General features: G+C 47.3%; 1 protein-coding gene across 5 annotated transcripts in view; it reads right to left on the reverse strand.

Moving 5' to 3' along the window:
* FERMT2 (fermitin family member 2) overlaps nucleotides 1-15,431 on the reverse strand; it is a 128,494-nt gene extending 113,063 nt beyond the window's left edge. For 2 of the 5 annotated variants that reach the window (XM_030562920.1, XM_030562919.1), the window contains exons 1-2: nucleotides 14,671-14,766; nucleotides 13,910-14,078 (exon numbers count right to left, since the gene is read on the reverse strand). In XM_030562920.1, coding sequence (XP_030418780.1) covers nucleotides 13,910-14,078; nucleotides 14,671-14,751 — 250 coding nt within the window. In that variant the 5' untranslated portion in view covers nucleotides 14,752-14,766. Of the gene's footprint in view, nucleotides 1-13,909; nucleotides 14,079-14,670; nucleotides 14,768-15,306 lie in introns of those variants that run through there. The other 3 variants (XM_030562922.1, XM_030562917.1, XM_030562921.1) reach the window with 3 other exon arrangements.
* Nucleotides 15,432-19,371: the final 3,940 nt, after the last annotated feature.

Genomic DNA, 19,371 nt, shown 5'->3' on the forward strand with positions numbered 1-19,371 from the left:
CCACTTATTTGAAAGTGACCTGAGATGAAAATATATAGGAAAATCCAAACTACTACAAGTACTGAATCTTTCAGGAATGCTTTTTGCTCAAGACAGATTCAAAAGCTAGAATTGTGTTTAGCAGCAAATACAGCTTGAAGAGTGAGCATGCCAAACTGCACAAGTCATTTCCTGTTTAGGAAGGAAATTTATGGAATTTTAGCACGTTGAACCATTTATCACATTATACTGAGACAACTTACTACTATGCCTCAAAACAGAATATAAGCAGCTCTTTGCAAATATATCTATGGGGCTCAAATACAGCAGTTTTCTTTATATCTACAAGATGTTTAGGTACACAATATCAGTCTTAAGGTCTGACTAAACTTAAGTCAGAAGGAAACTGCTTTAAAAACTATGCTGATGATCAGCTTATGAACAAAAGAAAGACATTTGCAGCTCTTGTAACAAAATAAAAAAACCAAAAAAACAAAAACACACCACTTGTCCAAAGTTAAAAAGTGTAGATGCTCTTACTCCTAGGCCTGGTCTAAACGGGGGGCGGGGGGGGTAAGGATTGAGCTAAGTTACGCAGCTTCAACTACATGACTAACGTAGCTGAAGTCAACATCCTGTGGTAAGTAGATCGAAGTGACTTCACTGCGGTAAGTCAACTGCTGACACTCCATTGACTCCGCCTGCGCCTCTTGCTCCGATGAAGTACCAGAGTTGATTGGAGAGTATTTGGCAGTTGATTTATCATGTCTTCACTAGACATGATAACTGACCCCTGCTGGACTGATCACTCCAGAGGTAAGCGTAGACATGCCCCTAGAAACAGCTAATCTTTACTGAAAAAAAAGCTTTGGCTCATTCCGCCAGAGTAGAGTACCACAGTTTAATTACACAATGTACAAGAAAGTTTTTCCTTTATAGTCATAATTATGTTTGTTGCGTTTTAGATTGAGTGCCCCACTGCTCTTGTATTATGGGAAAGTACACTTGATCACCCGACTAGTCCACTTAAGTCATCTTATAGAAATTCAAAATAAATAGTACATATATGGAAAATAGGAAAAAAAAAAAAAAAAGACTGAATATTTTGGATTGTATTCAGTAACTCATGCAATAGAAAAAAAACTGTGTGACCAGTTCAGATTCTGTTTTTGTTATTAATCTTAAATAATTGTTTAAAAGGGATTTATTACAAGTTCAAGACAATCTTCTGAATTAAGTGTTAATATTTGCAAGCACTTATCAAGTACTGTAAAACCTCAAATAGAAAAATTGGTAAATCAATAATGTTGCGCTTTCTTGGTGTTTTATTGATAACCCTCTAAGTGCTCCATTAAGACAAAAATGAACATGACACTAAGTGCGCTAATGCTTTGAATTGCACAATTGATCTTCCTAAAGAGGTATAGCTAAACTTACTGGCAATGTAATATGCAAAAAGAACAAAGTTCTATCTCCAAAGAACAGATTCTCTGCTGTATTTTTCATGGATTTCATGACTTGAGGTCACATTTCAAAAGTTTCAGCACCCAAAGAGTACCAGTTATGCTGATAGAATGTTTTACATTTGAACACTGCTCATTTTGGGAACAGCCTTGCACAAATATAGCACCAGTGAAGAGCGACAACCTCATCAGTGACTGACAATTCATCAAGAGAAAAGAGACAGGGCAAAATTTTGCCAAGGTAGTACTCTGGGTTTAAAAGAGTGCCCCATTCACCTACAAACCATGGCTCTGATGCACAAAAAGCAGGTCTTAGAAGACCTTATAATTTTCCTCTGCCCAAAATGACAGCCACTACACAGTCAACAGCATGGTATTCAGCTTTATATTGGCAGATGCAAACCCAAGATGTCCATACAGACTGAGGTACTACAACATACATAAAGACTATGAGATAGGACTACTACCTCGGCACATATACACCCTCATGATTGTCCTCTTCAATCACATCTGTCTGCCAGAATGAGAAATACTTTGAGGATTTCAAATTTAAACCTTCTACTTTCAACCCAAAAAAGAACCAAAATTCCAAAGACAGTTCTCTTTAGTCCACACCCTACTTTTTAAACAAAACAAACTGTTTTTATTAGACACTAATGCATTCCCACCCCAAAACACAGACCGTCGGATTCTAACATGCATGTACATCCACACAGACTTACTGTCAAGACCCAACAATTTCTCATTGCACAATTCTGTAAGTATAGTTTATAAATCTAATCAGTGTACATTTAAATTATCTGTCTTAAGTCATCTGCCGAACATGACTTGTCCACTTCCTGTCGGACACAATTTATCCATTAATCATACTTCTCATTTTGATCCATCCCTGAAAGATTCTTGCATGCATTTGCAGTTGGGAAAGTTTTAATCTGCAAGTATTTTAAGCGCATCATTAAGTTGTCTCAACTCTTCGTTTACTTCCCACCCCCTTTGCGCTCACTGACATTAAGCTTAACTATATACAGAAAGCTACATACTGCACAATTCCCACAAGCTACTGAAGAAGTGGCCAGCATAAGCTTCTTGCCATTTTGACAGCAAGTCCCACCCTCCACAACGAGATCATGGTTCTAGTAAACTGAAGAATCAGTAAGCAATGTTTATTGCACTGAGGGAAGAGTTGTGCAGGGTTGCTTCCTAGCAGAGGACAGCCTTTTCAGACATTCCAGGTTGTTTTTTTAGTATTCTAGAAGTTTACCAAATTGATGTTTTGTAAACAGGATGGATACAAACCCATATTAAAAAAAAAAAAAAAAAAAAAAAAAAAAAGGCACAGCCAGGCCTAAAACTGGACTTCACTGTCATTTGCGGCAAGGGCTCAACTCAATATAAGCTATTATTTAATTAATGAAACCCAGGATATATTGAATCAACAGTTGATTATGCATAAAATGTTACACTAAGATTAGATTAATGAACACATTTACTGTACTGCAATTTATACTTTCACCTAGTATTTATAAAACTGGTTAGAAGCATATTATAGTCTGGACTATGCACTAAATGCTGGTATTCTTAGAGAGTGTCAGTATTTTCATTTTATTTTGCAGAGAAGACTGCCAAAAACATGGCATGTTTCACATTACATAAATGACTGAACCCAAGTGGGGGCCACTAACAGCAGAGACGCAAACTGACTGTTTTAATTCATTTGGGTAACCAGGATCTTCATCTGCTGCTTGGATTTTTTTTTTTTAATCATTGTCTGGAACAAGGCAGCTAGCTTTTATTCTGTGCATACTCCCAGTGAGCTTTTCAAATTTGAAAATAGTCACCCAAAACTTGCAGGCAAGGAATGAATTTATACAAGCCATTAGGACCTACAGGTTTTCAGCTAATAAGAAAGAGAAGAATCCTCCCTACACCATCCCCAAGACAGAACCCTGGTGAAAATCCAAGCACATATATAGACCTCCCAGATATTACAGATTCTTGGTGAAAAAGAAAACAAACTCTGCACGGACCTTGCTCTCAGCCACACTTCTCAGGGTTTGGCTACACTTGCAGGTGTGCAGTGCTGGGAGTTAAAGCTGTCTTCGTACAGCTGTGTAGGGAAAGCGCTGGAGTGTGGCCACACTGACAGCTACCAGCGATGCAGTGTGGCCACATTTACAGCAGTGTTGGGAGTGGTGCATTATGGGCAGCTATCCCACAGAGCACCTTGCCCCATTTTGGCACCATGGGTTGTGGGAAGGGGGCAGAGGGTGCAGGTTATTCTGCTTCCTGTCCCAACGCCCCACAATGCATCGCTTCACATCCCAGCAATCCCCGTTTTTCCGTCCATGTTTGGCGCTATCTTGACTCAACAGTTTCTGTGGGAAATGGAGCCCGAACTGCTGAGAAGTATGCTGACGAGTCTCACCAGCACATCACATTTGTCAGTTGAGCTATTCCTTAAGATCCAAAGTGATGAGGAGTCTGACGATGATAGCGAGACGCGTATGACACTAAATTGCTTCTGGCATTCACGGAAACGTTCAGCACTGTGGAATGACACTTTTGGGCTCAAGAAACAAGCACTGAGTGGTGGGACCGCATCGTCATGGAAGTCTGGGATGACGAGCAGTGGCTGCAGAACTTTCCGATGAGAAAAGCCACTTTCATGTGACTGTGTGCTGAGCTTACCCCCACCCTGCGGCGCAGGGACACGAGATTGAGAGCTGCCCTGACGGTGGAGAAGCTGGCAACTCCCGACAGCTACCGATCGGTCAGGAATCGGTTTGGAGTGGCAAAGTCGATCGTTGGAATCGTGTTGATGTAAGTTTGCAGGGTCATTAATCGCATCCTGCTAAGAACTGTGACTCTGGGGAACGTGCAGGACATCGTGGATGGCTTTGCATAAATGGGTTTCTCTGACTGTGGAAGGGTGATAGATGGGACGCGTATTCCTATTCTGGCACCACTCCACCTATCATCCGAGTACGTTAATCGAAAGGGGTATTTCTCTATGGTTCTCCAGGCGCTTGTGGATCACCATGGGCATTTCGTTGACATTAACATAGGCTGGCCTGGAAAGGTGCATGATGCACGCATCTTTCGGAACACTGGCCTGTTCAGGAAGCTGCAGCCAGGGACTTTTTCCCCAGACTGGAAGATCACAGTAGGGGACGCTGAAATGCCCATTGTGATCCTTGGAGACCCTACTTACCCGTTAATGCCTTGGCTCATGAAACCATATACAGGGAAGCTTGACAGGAGCAAGGACCGGATCAACTACAGGCTTAGCTGGTGCTGAATGACTGTGGAGTGTGCTTTTGGCCGTTTAAAGGCGCACTGGTGATCTCTGTACGGGAAGCTAGAGTTGGGGGAAAGCAGCATCCCTGCTGTTATATCCGTGTGCTGTACCCTCCATAATATTTGTGAAGGGAAGGGTGAAACATTCAGTCAGGCATGGACCTCTGAGGTTCAACGCCTGGAGGCTGAATTTGCACAGCCAGAGAGCAGGACTACTAGAGAGGCCCAGCACAGGGCTTCAAAGATTAGGGATACCTTGAGGGAGGAATCTGAGGCTGAAAACCAACAGTAATGTTTGGTGCCTTGCACAGGAGTGAAGTGCAGTGGTTACAATGTTAGTAGGAATCTGTTTTTCCTATGCTGATTTGCAGTGCCTGTTTCTTTCCTGGGCTAAGGTATCTTTGACTTTCTGCAATAAAGACTGTTTTCAAAGCCAAGAATTCATTTATTGAAAAGAAAATAACTTTCTTGACAGACACAACATTTTGGGAACCTAAAAGGGCAGGGAGGTGGGATGGCAAACTGTACAGTCACAGGTTTGAATATGTCCTGTCTGGAGTGCTGTGCAATGACTGCTGCACTTTAGGATGCCTATACTGCATGGTGATGGGGGTTGAGTGCAGAGAGTAAGGATCGTAGTTCTCAGGGCTGGTTGGTGAACGTACAGGTGTTGGAGGCAGCTGCTGGTGGTAAGAACCTGGATGCTGGGGAAGGGGGTTTTGAGCTGACATTGGGGCACAAGGGAAAGAGCTTTGGGATGGTGGGGGGGGCGGTAGTGCTCTGCCTGCATGGCTACTAGCGCCTGGATAGAGTCCGCTTGGCACGCCAGGATGCTTATCAGCTGCTTTGTGCTCTTCTTCCTGGCCACTGCATTTTTCTGGCAGATCCTGCTTTTCCTTTCCCTCCAGTCCTGCACTTTTTGATTTTCTGTGGCAGAGTGATCCATAACTGCTTGCAGCATGTCTTCTTTGCTTTTTCGTGGCTTCTTCTGGAGGTTTTGGAGTCTTTGAGCTGTTGATAACACAGGCAGCTGAGAACAAGGTTGCTTGTGGAAAGGCAAAAAAGGCAACACTTAACAGAGGCAGCATTTTTTCTCTCTCAGACAGTTATTCCCACAGTGAAGGAGTAACATTCTCTACAATAGTATAATTTTCCCATACCAAAGAGAGTGCACATAACTCACAGGAGCCTCGAAATGGTGAGTAAGGGGGACTGATTGCTTCAGGACTGTACTGTCCTTGGGGTTTCTGTGCGCTGGGGAAAGCCAACAGCTGCAGTACCCTCCATAATACACTGAACAGTCTCCCAACATTTTCCACAGGAGTTGATCAAGGAAGATCTCTTGCTGCTGCAGTCACCTGGGAAGAGTGGGAGCGTCTTCTACAGCAATGCTGATTCCGCCCTGGCCCCTATGCAGCTTGCCTGTGTGCAGCAATGGTCCCCCCCCGTTAGCCTGACTGGGACAAGGACCACAGTGGCTCTCCCAATAAACTTGAACAAGCGCATTTCAGCTAGAGCGTGGGCAACTTTTGAAGAGATTACCGAGGCCGATTACCATGATGTGATAGACCACATCAATGTGCTATTCCACGTCTAGGCATGTATGCATGCAGAACCCTCCCTCCTCTCCCGAAACATTTCCATCCTGAAAATAAAAGCTGCTTACCGGGAACCTGCTCCTCTGTTTGTCCTCCACTAAGTACTGGCTGCTGCGACTGCCTACCTTCCTCCTGGCTTGAGAAGAGCTCCTGCCTGCATGCCTCCAGGGACTCTGGGGTGTCTCCCCCTACCCCAGTACCTTCACTCTTGGTTTCCTCCTCCGCCCCCGCTCCTCCACCCATCCTGCTCTGAAGTGTCCATCGTGGTCCTTGGATTGGCAGTGGGGTCACCCCCAAGTATCGCGTCCAGCTCTTTGTAAAAACGGCAGATCGTGGGGGTAGCGCCGGAGTGGCAGTTTCCCTCACGGGCTTTGCAATAGGCACTCGGCAGCTCCTTCACTTTAACCCTGCACTGCAGTGCGTCCCGGTCATGGCCCCTTTCCAGCATGGCCTTTGATACCTGCCCAAAGGTATTGTAATTCCTATGGCTGGAGCACAGCTGGGACTGCACGGCTTCCTCACCCCAAACACTGGTGAGGTCCAGCAACTCGCCATTGCTCCATGCTGGGGCTCGTTTGGTGTGTGGAGGCAGGTCCCCTGGAAGGATTCACTGATTGCACTCCACACCTGGCTGAGCAAACAGGAAGGGGATTTTTAAAATTCTGGGGGCATTTAAAGGGCAGGTCACCTGAGGCCAAAGCAGTAGAGTTCGAACTGATGAGCAAAGTGGCTGAACAGGCATTCTGGGATACCTCCGAATACCTCTGGAGGCCAATAACAGTGCTTTTGGTAGCTACACTGGAGGAGCAGCGCTGCAGTTGTTATTCCCCAGGCCAAGGTGGAGTATATGCAGTGCTGTAGCCAGGGAGATACAGCGCTGTATGCGCCTTGCAAGTGTGGATGTTGAGTGAGTTGCAGTGCTGTAAAGCCACCACCAGTGCTGCAACTCTCCAGTGTAGCCAAGGCCAAAGACTTATCAAGAGCCTACTAGCTGTGGTCAGATACTTAGATGGTGCCTCTGCAACCTTCCTCCCCAAGCTGCTAAGCAGAATAGAAGAGAAGCTTTCCTCCCCTATCTTGCTCCTCAAAGAAGAGGATACACTTAGTTCTGCTCCATTGCTGATGTTTAGACAAGTCTTTTCAGTTAGGCTCCCATCCTGTAACTGGATCAACTGAATGGCTGCGCCTTTACACCCATACTGAGCCTCCTTAACTTCAGTGGAACTCTGGATGAGCATCAGAATCCACTTGCATGTCCAACTGCAGGATTAGGGAACTAGTTTCTCCCAGCTAAGTGACTAGACAAAAGCCTTGTCAAACACACAAAGCCGAAAGACTCTAGAAAACAGACAAGACAGTGTATAGTAATTTTAGACATTACTCATAACATAAGCCTCAAAAATATTCATACAGAATGTGGAACCTGGAACAACTGCTTCCTCAGCTCTTGTCCACTCACGCCCCTTCTCTACCTACGCTACATTGATGACATCATCATCTGGACCCATCTTATCAGCAGGTAAGTATGCCCAGTGGTCTGTGATGGGATGTTAGATGGGAGGGGATCTGAGTTAGGAAAGAATTCTCTGCAGTGAGTGCGGGCTGGCGAGTCTTGCCCACATGCTCAGGGTTTAGCTGATTGCCATATTTGGGGTCGGTAGGGAATTTTCCTCCGGGGCAGACTGGCAGAGGCCCTGGAGGTTTTTCGCCTTCCTCTGCAGTGTGAGGCATGGGTCACTTGCTGGTGGATTCTCTGCAGTGTGAGGCATGGGTCACTTGCTGGTGGATTCTCTGCAGTGTGAGGCATGGGTCACTTGCTGGTGGATTCTCTGCAGCTTGAGGTCTTCAAAGCACAATTTGAAGACTTCAATAACTCAGACAGGTTAGGAGTTTGTTATAGAAGTGGATGGGTAGGGTTCTGTGGCCTGCTTTGTGCAGGAGGTCAGACTAGATGATCATATTGGTCCCTTCTGACCCTAAAGTCTATGACCCATGGGAAGGAGACACTGGAAAAATTCCACCACGATTTCAACAGCTTCCACCCTACCAATCTACACGGGAGGTCCACTTCCTAGACACCACAAGGCAAATTAAAGTGATGGTCACATTAACACCACCCTATACTGAAAACCTACCGACCACTATGCCTACCTTCATGCCTCCAGCTTCCATCCCGGGCACACCACACGATCCATTGTCTACAACCACATCTGCTCTAACCCCTCAGACAGAGATCAACACCTACAAAATCTCCACCAAGCATTCTCAAAACTACAATACCCACACGAGGAAATAAGGAAACAGATCAACAGAGCCAGATGTGTACCCAGAAGCCTCCAACTGCAAGACAAACCCAAGAAAGAAACCAACAGGACTCCACTGGCCATCACATACAGTCCCCAGCTAAAACCCCTCCAATGCATCATCAGGGATCTACAACCCGTCCTGGACAATGATCCCACACTTTCACAGGCCTTGGGTGGCAGGCCAGTCCTCACCCACAGACAACCTGAAGCATAGTCTCACCAGTAACTGCACACTGCACCCTAGTAACTCTAGCTCAGGAACCAATCCATGCAACAAACCTCGATGCCAACTCTGCCCACATATCTACACCAGCGACACCATCACAGGACCTAACCAGATCGGCCACATCATCACCGGTTCATTCACCTGAATGTCCACCAACGTAATATATGCCATCATATGCCAGCAATGCCCCTCTGCTATGTACATCGGCCAAACTGGACAGTCTCTACGGAAAAGGATAAATGGACACATCAGATATTAGGGATGGCAATATACAAAAACCTGTAGGAGAACACTTCAACCTCCCTGGCCACACAATAGCAGATCTTAAGGTGGCCATCCTGCAGTAAAAAAAATTTCAGGACCAGACTTCAAAGAGAAACTGCTGAGCTTCAGTTCATCTGCAAATTTGACACCATCAGCTCAGGACTAAACAAAGACTGTGAATGGCTTGCCAACTACAAAACCAGTTTCTCCTCCCATGGTTTTCACACCTCAACTGCGAGAACAGGGCCTCATCCTCCCTGATTGAGCTAACCTCGTTATCTCTAGCTTGCTTGCATTATATATCACACACACACACACCTACCTGCCCCTGGAAATTTCCACTACTTGCATCCGACGATGTGGGTATTCACCCACGAAAGCTCATGCTCCAAAACGTCTGTTAGTCTATAAGGTGCCACAGGACTCTTTGCTGCTTTTACAGATCCAGACTAACACGGCTACCCCTGTGATACTTGATATAGAATGTGATTTTTTTTTAAGCAGAGGACGTTCCTTTCAGATCTCCATTACCAATCTGGAATAAGGACTTCAAAGCATATTAGGAACATTTAGATGTTACTATCATTGGAGATGTTGCGGACACCAGCAAAGGCAAAGAAACAAAAAATGAACCTGCAGAGGTTAAAAATATGGGCATAACATGATGAGAATTTCAACTTGGAAAGACGCAAGCTAATACATCCGGGGGGAATAGTCCAAGATACAGAGAAGTCATTGGAAGGGAGGCATTAGGAAAAAATAATACTGAAAGAAACCAAGGGCTGATAGTGGACAGGCTAGCATTAAGCAAGGGGGACTGGGGAAGCCAATACAAAGTCGGGGGGGGGGAGGAAGAGAGGGTGCTACACAGAGAAGCAATGATGTCAGAACAGAAAGGCACTAGGGCCTTTTCCGTATCTCCCTGCTGTGACTGTACCAGGAGTAACACAGCCAGTTCTGTGCACTTCATGGCTGGAAAGATACTGACAGATTGGAGGGAGTTCAAAGGAGTTAGTAGGCTAGAATAACTGACATGCAGAAAGATTAAAGGAGCTAAATATGTTGTTACTTAGTCAAGCTATAAAGGAGATGGGAAGAAGACGACGACGACGACCTAACACTGAAGGGTGTGACCATCAGAGCTGGAGTTGAATTATTTAGATGGGTGTATGTGTACCTTCCAGAAATAAGCCCATGTTCAGATATGAAATCCATACCTTTCTCTGGGGTCAGAAAGGTTACACTTTCCACTCCCCCGCCCCCCGCCTCCCAAACTGTGGTTCTGAATAAAATGCAGTTTACACAAGACAACTCATTGCTTGAGCTATGCATGTTCTGAATCACTTCAACCAGTGAAGTTACTGATTTTAGATCCCAATTTAGCCAAGCACTTAAGTATGTGCTGAATTTTAAACATGGATAGCCCCACACAAGTCAATTTGGCTTTCCTGAATAGGGGGCTTTAAACCATTCTATTGTATTTAAACAGCTTTCTGTCTTTCTTGTAAATTTATAACAGTTCTAATCAATGCAATATAAAGATAGAGGGAAACATTATTTATTCATTACATGATAGTCAGAGGTTTTCTAGAAGCTAATTGACTGGGTTTTTTTTTTTGTTGTTTTTTTTTTGAGTCCTAAAAACAGCTGCAGTCACCGTCAGTAGATCCCTGTGTAGCTGGGGCACAAAAATAGCTTATTGAAACTTTCTACAGAGCCAAAGCTACTTCAAGAACAAGAATGCTTCATGCAAACACTTGCTTCCTTTTGAAACAAATATATTTATATCTGCCTTTTCCTTCCTTTAACTTGAAATCATTAGTATATCAGTATGAAAATCTTAGTATTGTGCAGGATGGCTTAAAAAAAAAAAGTGCAGATATATCTTATGTTTAAGTAAGACTTGTGGTCATAGCCAAAAGAGTCAGCTCAGATAATGAGACCACCATAGCCATGTGCCAGGCAACTCATATTAATATTTTCTTTGAATGATTGTACTAATCTGCCTCAACCATATTGTTGAGAAAAAAAAAAATAGCTGACCACTGACGAAAAAGTTTCAGAATATGTACCTCGCTCTTCATTTTGACTATTAGATTTCAGAAAGAGTCTTACTAAGGCAGAAAGTTTAACATTAAAAAAAAAAAAATTAGTTTCACAGACAGTATATTGTAAAATGGCATTCACCCCAAATACAAAAGCTCGTTTCTTCTTTGAAATACAACCAGCTATTCTATGTCTCTTAGTTCAGATTTTCTTTTTAGTGTATCCCACACAAATGGGCCCTTTGTCCAGGTGTGAAATGGAAGGTTATTTGGATGTTCTGATGCTGCCCTCTATTAGTGTCCATTTGATCCTGGAGGATTTGGTCCTAATTGAAATCTTTATTCATTTGAGCTGTTCTTTTGAACTGAATGGACTACTGAAACCCTTACTCCCAGTTATTCGTATCATCAGCCTAGGACTCATGGACCAGGAACCCATTGTGCTAGGATAGAGGTGGGCAAACTTTTTGGCTCGAGGGCTACATCTGGGTATGGAAATTGTATAACGGGTCATGAAAGCTCACAAAATTGGGGGTTGGGAGGGCTCCAGCTGGGGATGCAGGCTTTGAGGATGAGGGGCTAGGGGTGCAGGAGGGTGCTCTGGGCCAGGACCAAGGGGCTCCGAGGACAGGAGGGGGATCAGGGCTGGGGCAAGGGATAGGGTCAGGCCCTGGACAGCACTTACCTCAAGCAGCTCCCAGAAACATTGGTATGTCTCCCCTCCAGCTCCTACACAAAAGTGCCACCAGGCAGCATAGGCGCCACCCCTGCAGCTCCTATTGCCAATGGGAGCTGCAGGAGCAGTGCACAGAGCCCCCTGACTGCCCCTACACATAGGAGGCAGAGGTTGAACATGCCACTGCTTTCAGGAACTGCGTGGAGTGGGGCAAGCCCCCAACCTCGCTCCCCAGCTGGAGTGCAGGGCAGGGCAAGCGCTGGAGTGAGGCAAGCCTCAGAGCCTGTTCCTGGCAGGAGCTCAACAGCCAGATTAAAATGCTGGAGGGCCAGATGCGGCCCTCAGGCTGTAGTTTGCCCACCCCTGTGCTGGGTACTATACAAACAGAAGAAAGACTGTCAGCTCTTTGGGGCAAGGATTAGCTAAATATAAGATAAGACTCAAATGGATACAGACAGACGGGGAGTTCCAGGAAGCAAGACAAGACAACACAACACTGGTCAGCATTACAGGCAGTTGTTTCTAGCCACCAGCATCCTAACTGCGGACTTTAACAGGAATAAGAACTGGAAAAGCCTCAGGATATGGTCTAATTCAAAAAATTGGATCAGTGTTAGTTATAAAACCAGGAAACAGTCTACAAAAATTTCCTAGAAGTCAATGTACTCCTACTCAAACCATGTGTAGTTGGAACCCTCCAGAACACTCAAACCTAGTCAAATGCTGCCCCACCCCTTCAAAATACCAGCAGGCAAAAAAGGAACACTTTAATAAGCTTAATAATTGCATACAACAGAAAGCTTGTATCTTTCAACAGAAGTTGGTCCAATAAAATATATTACTGCACCCACTTTGTCTCACAAACACATTCCTACAAAATTGTCATTAAAGGTTTGCCAGCCCAGCCACAAAATGTTCTTGTCTGTCTTTTACCATAGAGTTTCATAATTAGAGACAGTTTACTTGCCTAAACAAAACCAACAACCCCTCCACATATATAACAGACCTCCCTCCCCACTCAAAGCAAGTAATATTAATACCAACTTGCAAAGTCCTATGATTTATAACAAATATGGGACCAAGTGAACTTTCTAGTTGCAATATGAATGGACTTTCATCTACAGCAGAACCTCAGAGTTACCAACACGCCGGGAGCGAAGGTTGTTCATAACACTTAAATGTTCATAACTCTGACCAAAACACTATGGCTGTTCTTCCAAAAGTTTACAACTGAACACTGACTTAATACAGCTTTGAAAAAAAACTTTCCTATGCAAAAGAAAAATGCTGCTTTTAACCATCTTAATTTAAATGAAGCAAGCACAGAAACAGTTTCCTTACCATGTCTAATCTTTTTTTAAGCTTACATTTAGCACAATACTGTACTGTATTTGCTCTCTCCCACCAGGCTCTGCTGATGAATTACATACATCCAGTTCCAAATGAGGTGTGCGGCTGACTGGTCAGTTCAGAACTCTGAGGTTCTACTGTAGATTTGATCTCTAATACTTTGAACACATTTCATGATGTATTCAGCACCTTAAAAGTTACAAAATTAAATCTACCTCTTGGAGTGTGTTAAGCATATAGAGTAAAGGAGTGCACACACATCTACAAGTTTCCCCCAATTCTATGCATCAAAAAGTTTGCTAGCAGATTAACAATTGAGAGAGATCAAGCAGCTGATCACGGGCACATTAAGTTATTTTGAGATAATATTTAGCAGAGGTAAGAGATGCAAAAATTAATTTCAATATTAAGATTTTAAAACACACCAATATGGTTCACTTGTAAATGACAGCTCAATATTCACTTGTATACGTAAATACTATGCATTCTGAACAAAAACAATTTGGGCCATTTTAACTACAGACAACATTTGAGGTACAACAGATTTCTCATTTAAAAAACACAAACCCTGAGCTTTGGTAACCAGATTTGCAAAAAAAAGAAATCTGTTCCATAAGCGACAGAGATGTGTAAACCCCTCCATGCGTGGAGAAGAGCCATTCGGCTACATGGAGAGCCACACCTTTTTCCCTAATTACAACTTACCAAGTTTTTCCACCAACTTCAGCATTACCCCTCCAATGTGCACCTCCCCTGTGACTCTCAGGGTAACATCTCTGTTCAGGTCCGTCACATGGACGTTTAACTCCCATGTCCCATCTGCATAGCAGCCATCTGGCATCCTTATACCGTCCAAAGCCATCGTTCCTTCTTCCTGTGAGAGTAAAGGAAATGGCATTCATTAGCCAACAGAAGGGTTTGCTCTGGGGATGCGTCTCTTCCCTCCCGCACAATCTAGAAAGTAAGAGTTCCCTAATGGAAAAATGTCATTTAATGGCATCACAATAAAACTGCAAAGCAAAGGAGAGAAAAGAAAATCTGTGCGAAGGGATACATGCCCAGGGAACTGGAGCTCCACACCCAGGGCTGCAAAGAAGCATCACAGCTCACAACAGGGTTCCGTTTACAAAAATCTGAATTATGCAATGGATACGAGTGCAGAAAACATATTTTGTTTGACTGCCACCAAGTGCATAACTTCCAACTACTCAAAATACAGGGACAAACATGCAAGCTGAAGAGAGGAGAAGCAGGATTATCTGTCCTACCCTGCGTAAGAAAACAGTTCTAGCAGATTTACATCTGCATCACAGGAGTCACTAGCATTTTCCTAGGTCTTCCTTAATACTCCCAAGCCTCTCATCGCTCCACTGTGCAGTCATTCGCCCCCCTCATTCGTGACCGGCAAACACTTGTTAACCCCTTGCTTGGGTTTCCCCCAATTGCTACTTATTCCCACTACTCACCCTCTTTGGAAGAGCTGCTAGAAAGTGCAAACTCCAGTAATGCTGATACCGCAGCAGGGATGTGCGCGCCTGCGTGTGCATCCACAGGCAGGACACTGGGTGTGCATCCACACTGCGTGTGCATCGACAGGCAGGACACTGGGTGTGCATCCACACTGCGTGTGCATCGACAGGCAGGACACTGGGTTGGATTCCAAAATCCTCCTGTTCTGCATAACGGGGGCAGGGAAATGGTGACGCCCTGGGGCTCCCACGGGTATGGGGGAATGCTCCTCTCAGCGCACCCCACGCCCCTCAGCTGCCTCCAATGGGGGCCCCCTCGGTGCCCCCCCACACCCCTCAGCTGCCTCCAATGGGGCCACCCCTCCGTGCCACACACACCCCTCAGCTGCCTCCAATGGGGGCCCCCTCGGTGCCCCCCCACACACTCCGTCTGCCTCCAATGGGGGCTCTCTTGGAGCCCCCCCACACACACACACTCTGCCTCCAGTACTCCCCCCCCGGCTGCTTCCATGGGGGCCCGGCTCATGCCCCCCCCTCCCCGGCCGCCTCCAATGGCGGGAGGGGACGGAGCGGCCCCAGGGCCGGGCTGCGGCTGGGTCCCAACCCCCCTCGGCTCCAAAGGCCGCGGCTCACCTCCGCCTCGGCGCCTGGAGCCCGGCTCGGCCCGGGCCGTCCGGTCCCGCAGGAGCTACTCGGGAGCTGTCCCGCCTCCTCCTCCCCGCGCCGCCCGACCGACCGCGTCCGCTGCCCCCCAGAGCCGCTGCCTAGGGGCCGCCGCGGGCCGGGGGCGGCTCCAGCCCAATCCCGAGGAGCCGCTGCCCTTTTATGGAAGCGAAGGACGGAGCGCGGGGCGCGGAGCCAACATCCGGGCCTGCAGCAGGGGCCGGCCCGGGACCCCCGGCGGGCAGCGAGCCTGGCTGCGGGGGAGGGGGCGTTGGGGGCTTGAGGGGGGGTCACGGGGGCTGGGGGGGGTGTTGGGGTAGGGAGGGGGCCATGGGGCAGGGAGGAGGAGAGGGAGCATCGGGGAAGGGGGTGAGGGTCATGGAGGCCGTGGGGGTGGGGGCATTGGGGCAGGGATGGGGAGGGGGGGCTGGGGATCATGGGGGCAGAGAGCAGGTATAGGGACGGGTGTCATAGGTGTGTTGGGGCAGAGGGGGTGGGGGCATTTAGGGGCAGAGGCGGGAATAGAGGAAGAGGATGGGGGTCATGGAGGCTGTGGGGGTTTTGGAGCAGGGAGGGGATGGGGGCCATGGGGCCTGTGGGGGAAATGAAAGGGGGCATGGGGAGAGTGTGTTGGGGATTTGGGGTGTCACAGGGCTGTGTGAGGGGAATGCAAGGAGATAGGGGGGAGGCGGCACTGGAGATTTGGGGGAATCATGGGGGCTGTGGGAGGGGGTGAAGGGAGAACAGAGGGAGGGGGGTGGTGGGGACTTGGGAGATCATGGGGAGAGGGAGGGGGACGTGCAGGAGTGTCAGGGAAGTGTTGACAAGGGAAAGTGGGAGCAAAGGGGCCAGAGGACCGGTTAGGGGACAGGGACATGTGGAGTAGAGGGGATGGGGGAAGCAGGACATTGGGGTGGGGCGTGGGGGCTGTGGTATATGCTCTTTGTGCCTGTGCAGTGTGGTTATTTTGTGCTTTCTAACCACTCAGAGCAGTGGTCTTAACCTGTTTACCATTGTGGGCCGCAAGTTGAGAACCACAGGGTGTGTTTTCCTCCCCTGCCGATCCCTTCATAATCCCTTATGCCTAACACCCCTGCCAAGAGTGGGGCCAGGAATAGAGCACTTGGCCGGGCAGTCGGGACCTGGTCCCCTGCATGGGACCGGGCAGCTGGATGCTGGACCCTGCAGAGGGCCAGACACCAGATGCCCATATGGGGCTGGGCAGCCAGAGCCCAACCCTGGAACCCAACTGCATGGAGCCAGGCAGCAGGAGCCCGGGACCCCAGTGTGTGTGGCGGGGTGGCCAGCAGCGGGACCCTGGGACCCTGCAGTGTGGGATTGGATGTCCAGACCCGGAAGTGCGGGGTTGGGCATCCAGTAGCTGGATCCACACCCTGGAGCTGGGCAGCTGGAGCCCAGGACCCTGCAGCACGGGGCCAGGCATCCAGAGCCCTGAGCCCTGCCACATGGGGTCTGGCAGCTGGATCGTGGGACCCCACTTGGTAGGGCCAGGCAGCCGGACCCTGCAGTGCGGGACCTGGCAGCTGGATCAGGACCCCACTCCTGCAGGTTGCCTTACTCTTTCTCTCTCTCCCCCTCCAGCAGCCCCACCTCCTGCCAGGGCCATCCTTAGGCATACTCAGCATACGCAGCTGTGTAGGGCACCATGAAATTTGTGGCACCAAACAGCTGTATCCCTCGGTCGGCCCCCCTTACAAGGGGCAGGGCTGTCCCTGGGCAGGAGGGCCCTGGACAACTCCCTCTGCCCTGCCTCTTACCTTTCCCCCCTGCTCTGCCCCGGCCTGCCCCAATTCCACCTCTTCCCCCAGGGACCCCACATTCACTGGCAGTGGCAGGAAATGGAGCAACCTGGCCCCAGCCCGCTCTACTCTGCCAGCTCCCAGCCATGCCACTCCGCTTCCCTCCACCGGTGAGCGTGGGGAATGGATCGCCCCCCGCTCTCACTGGTGGCGGGAAGCGGAAAGACCCGGTCCCAGCCTGCTCTGCTTCCCTTGCCCCAGCCATGTCGCTCAGGTTGGGGAAAGGATTGCCCCTGCTCTTACCTGCAGCGGGTGCAGCTGGGAGCTGGTGGAGTCGAGCAGGCTGGGGCGAGGCTGCTCTGCTTCCCACCGCTGCCGGTGAGTGGGGATTCCTTTCCCCCAGCCCCCTCCCCTGAGTGACATGGCTGGGGCTGGGACGAGGGAGGTGGATCAGGCTGCTCCCGGCCCCCCATTAATCCCCTGGGCCACTCTGGGCCTGTGGGGCCCCGGAAAGTAGACCCCACAGCTCCCGTCCCACAGACCCTTGGATGGGGAGGCCTGGGGCCTCCCACAGCCTCCATGTGGAGGGCTGCATAGGGCACCCAAATGGCTAGGGACGGCCCTGGCCAGACCAGCACAACAAATTTTGAATTTTTTTTTAGCACAAAGGTGTGTGCTGATTGGGCCACATGCAGTCCAGGGGCCGTAGTTTGAGAACCACTGACTCAGAGAGATCCATGGATCAAGTTGGTTGTGAGGGGTTTGGGGTGTAACGGACTGAAATGTCGACCAGTCTAGGCTGCCAATGGCCTGGCGTGACAACCTGGCTTTCAAAGAAATAAAGGACTGCCTGAAAAATATGAGGGTGAAAGGCAAATTATCTGCTTCCCATTTGGCCCCCGTTTAAAATTTATCAAGGGCCTGCTTTTATAAAACCTTATGGCAACACAAACAGGCTTCCACAGTTTGTACTTTAACACAGTTGCTTAAAAGCCGCATTGCCACAAAATTCCAGTAGAAATATGTTTTGAAGCAAACAAATAGTGCCCACGTGGGGGTGTGTAAAACTTGTAGGCTGCAGCAAGCAGGACCTACAAGTAAAACTGACCATAAGCAAAACAGGATTCACTTTTATTGTTATGCACATTGTGGGGGACACCCACAGTAAGTTAAGCACTTTCCAAACACAGAGGAAGACAGTCCCAGTCGCAAAGAGCTTCCAGTGTAAAAACGACAAACAATAAAGAAAAGGGATGTAGTACACAAGCAGAGTGATGAATTGTGTGTTTCGCTGTAGCTTATTTTTAGATTTCCCTCTGATCATCCTCCCTTCGCAGATTAGCTCTCTCTGCTTTCCCCACAGCATTTCCCACCTTCAACTCTAGTGGTCTTTTATGCCCCTCTGTACCTGTTACCTCCCTCATAAAGATGACCCTATTCAATCATGTAATAAGTAAGTGAAACAGTAAGCAGATGGCTTAGGCCCAGATCCTACACACTTCTAAACTTTGCAGGCTTAGAGACTTAATAAACTGAAAATTATACCGAGCTAACTCTATGAATTAGGCTTGTGATTGTTGTAAGTAGTTATACCAGGACAAACCTATTGTGGACACAGTCGTATCAATATAAAGATGTAGTTTATTGGTTTTCCTATGTGGAAAAGTGATATTGGTATAAGCACTTTTATACCATCATAACTCATAAGAGGAGAGTTGTACTGCTTTAACTATACCAGTGTAGTTCAAGCAGTTTAGACAAATCCTAAGCTAGTTTCCTGTGAGTGTGTGGCAGAATTTTATCTGCAGGAGGGATTTAAGAGACGAGAGGGAAGTGGTTTTGTGGGCTGATCCCAAAAGGGTGGTTTTTCTAAAGAGCTGCTTGAAACTTTATTTCGTGTTCGTGGGAATTTTGAAAGCATGCTCATGTCATTGTTTTTATTTCTAAATTAACCAGCTTTTCAGTTTCTGCAGGTTTTTGTAAATCATTTTTCCATTTTCAAAATCAACAGCTTTCAAAAAATGAAATTATCAAATTTCTAATTTTTTTAAATGTGTATGTAAAATAGATCTGATTTTTGCATTATACACCCCTCTTCTTTTTTCAGTTGGTCATAAGTTGCTGGGACGGAGAAGGAGAATGTTTGGAGTGGAAACTTTTTAGGCTTAGCTCGAGAGGTGACTTTCTTTTCTTTTTTTAAAGAGTGAGCTAAATTGTTTTTGGAGTGTGAGTAATTGGGGTGGGTGGAAACACTTTTCTACTCTAAGCCCACGTC

This window comes from Gopherus evgoodei, chromosome 4, assembly GCF_007399415.2.
Source record: "Gopherus evgoodei ecotype Sinaloan lineage chromosome 4, rGopEvg1_v1.p, whole genome shotgun sequence".
NCBI classification, from domain to species: Eukaryota; Metazoa; Chordata; order Testudines; family Testudinidae; genus Gopherus; species Gopherus evgoodei.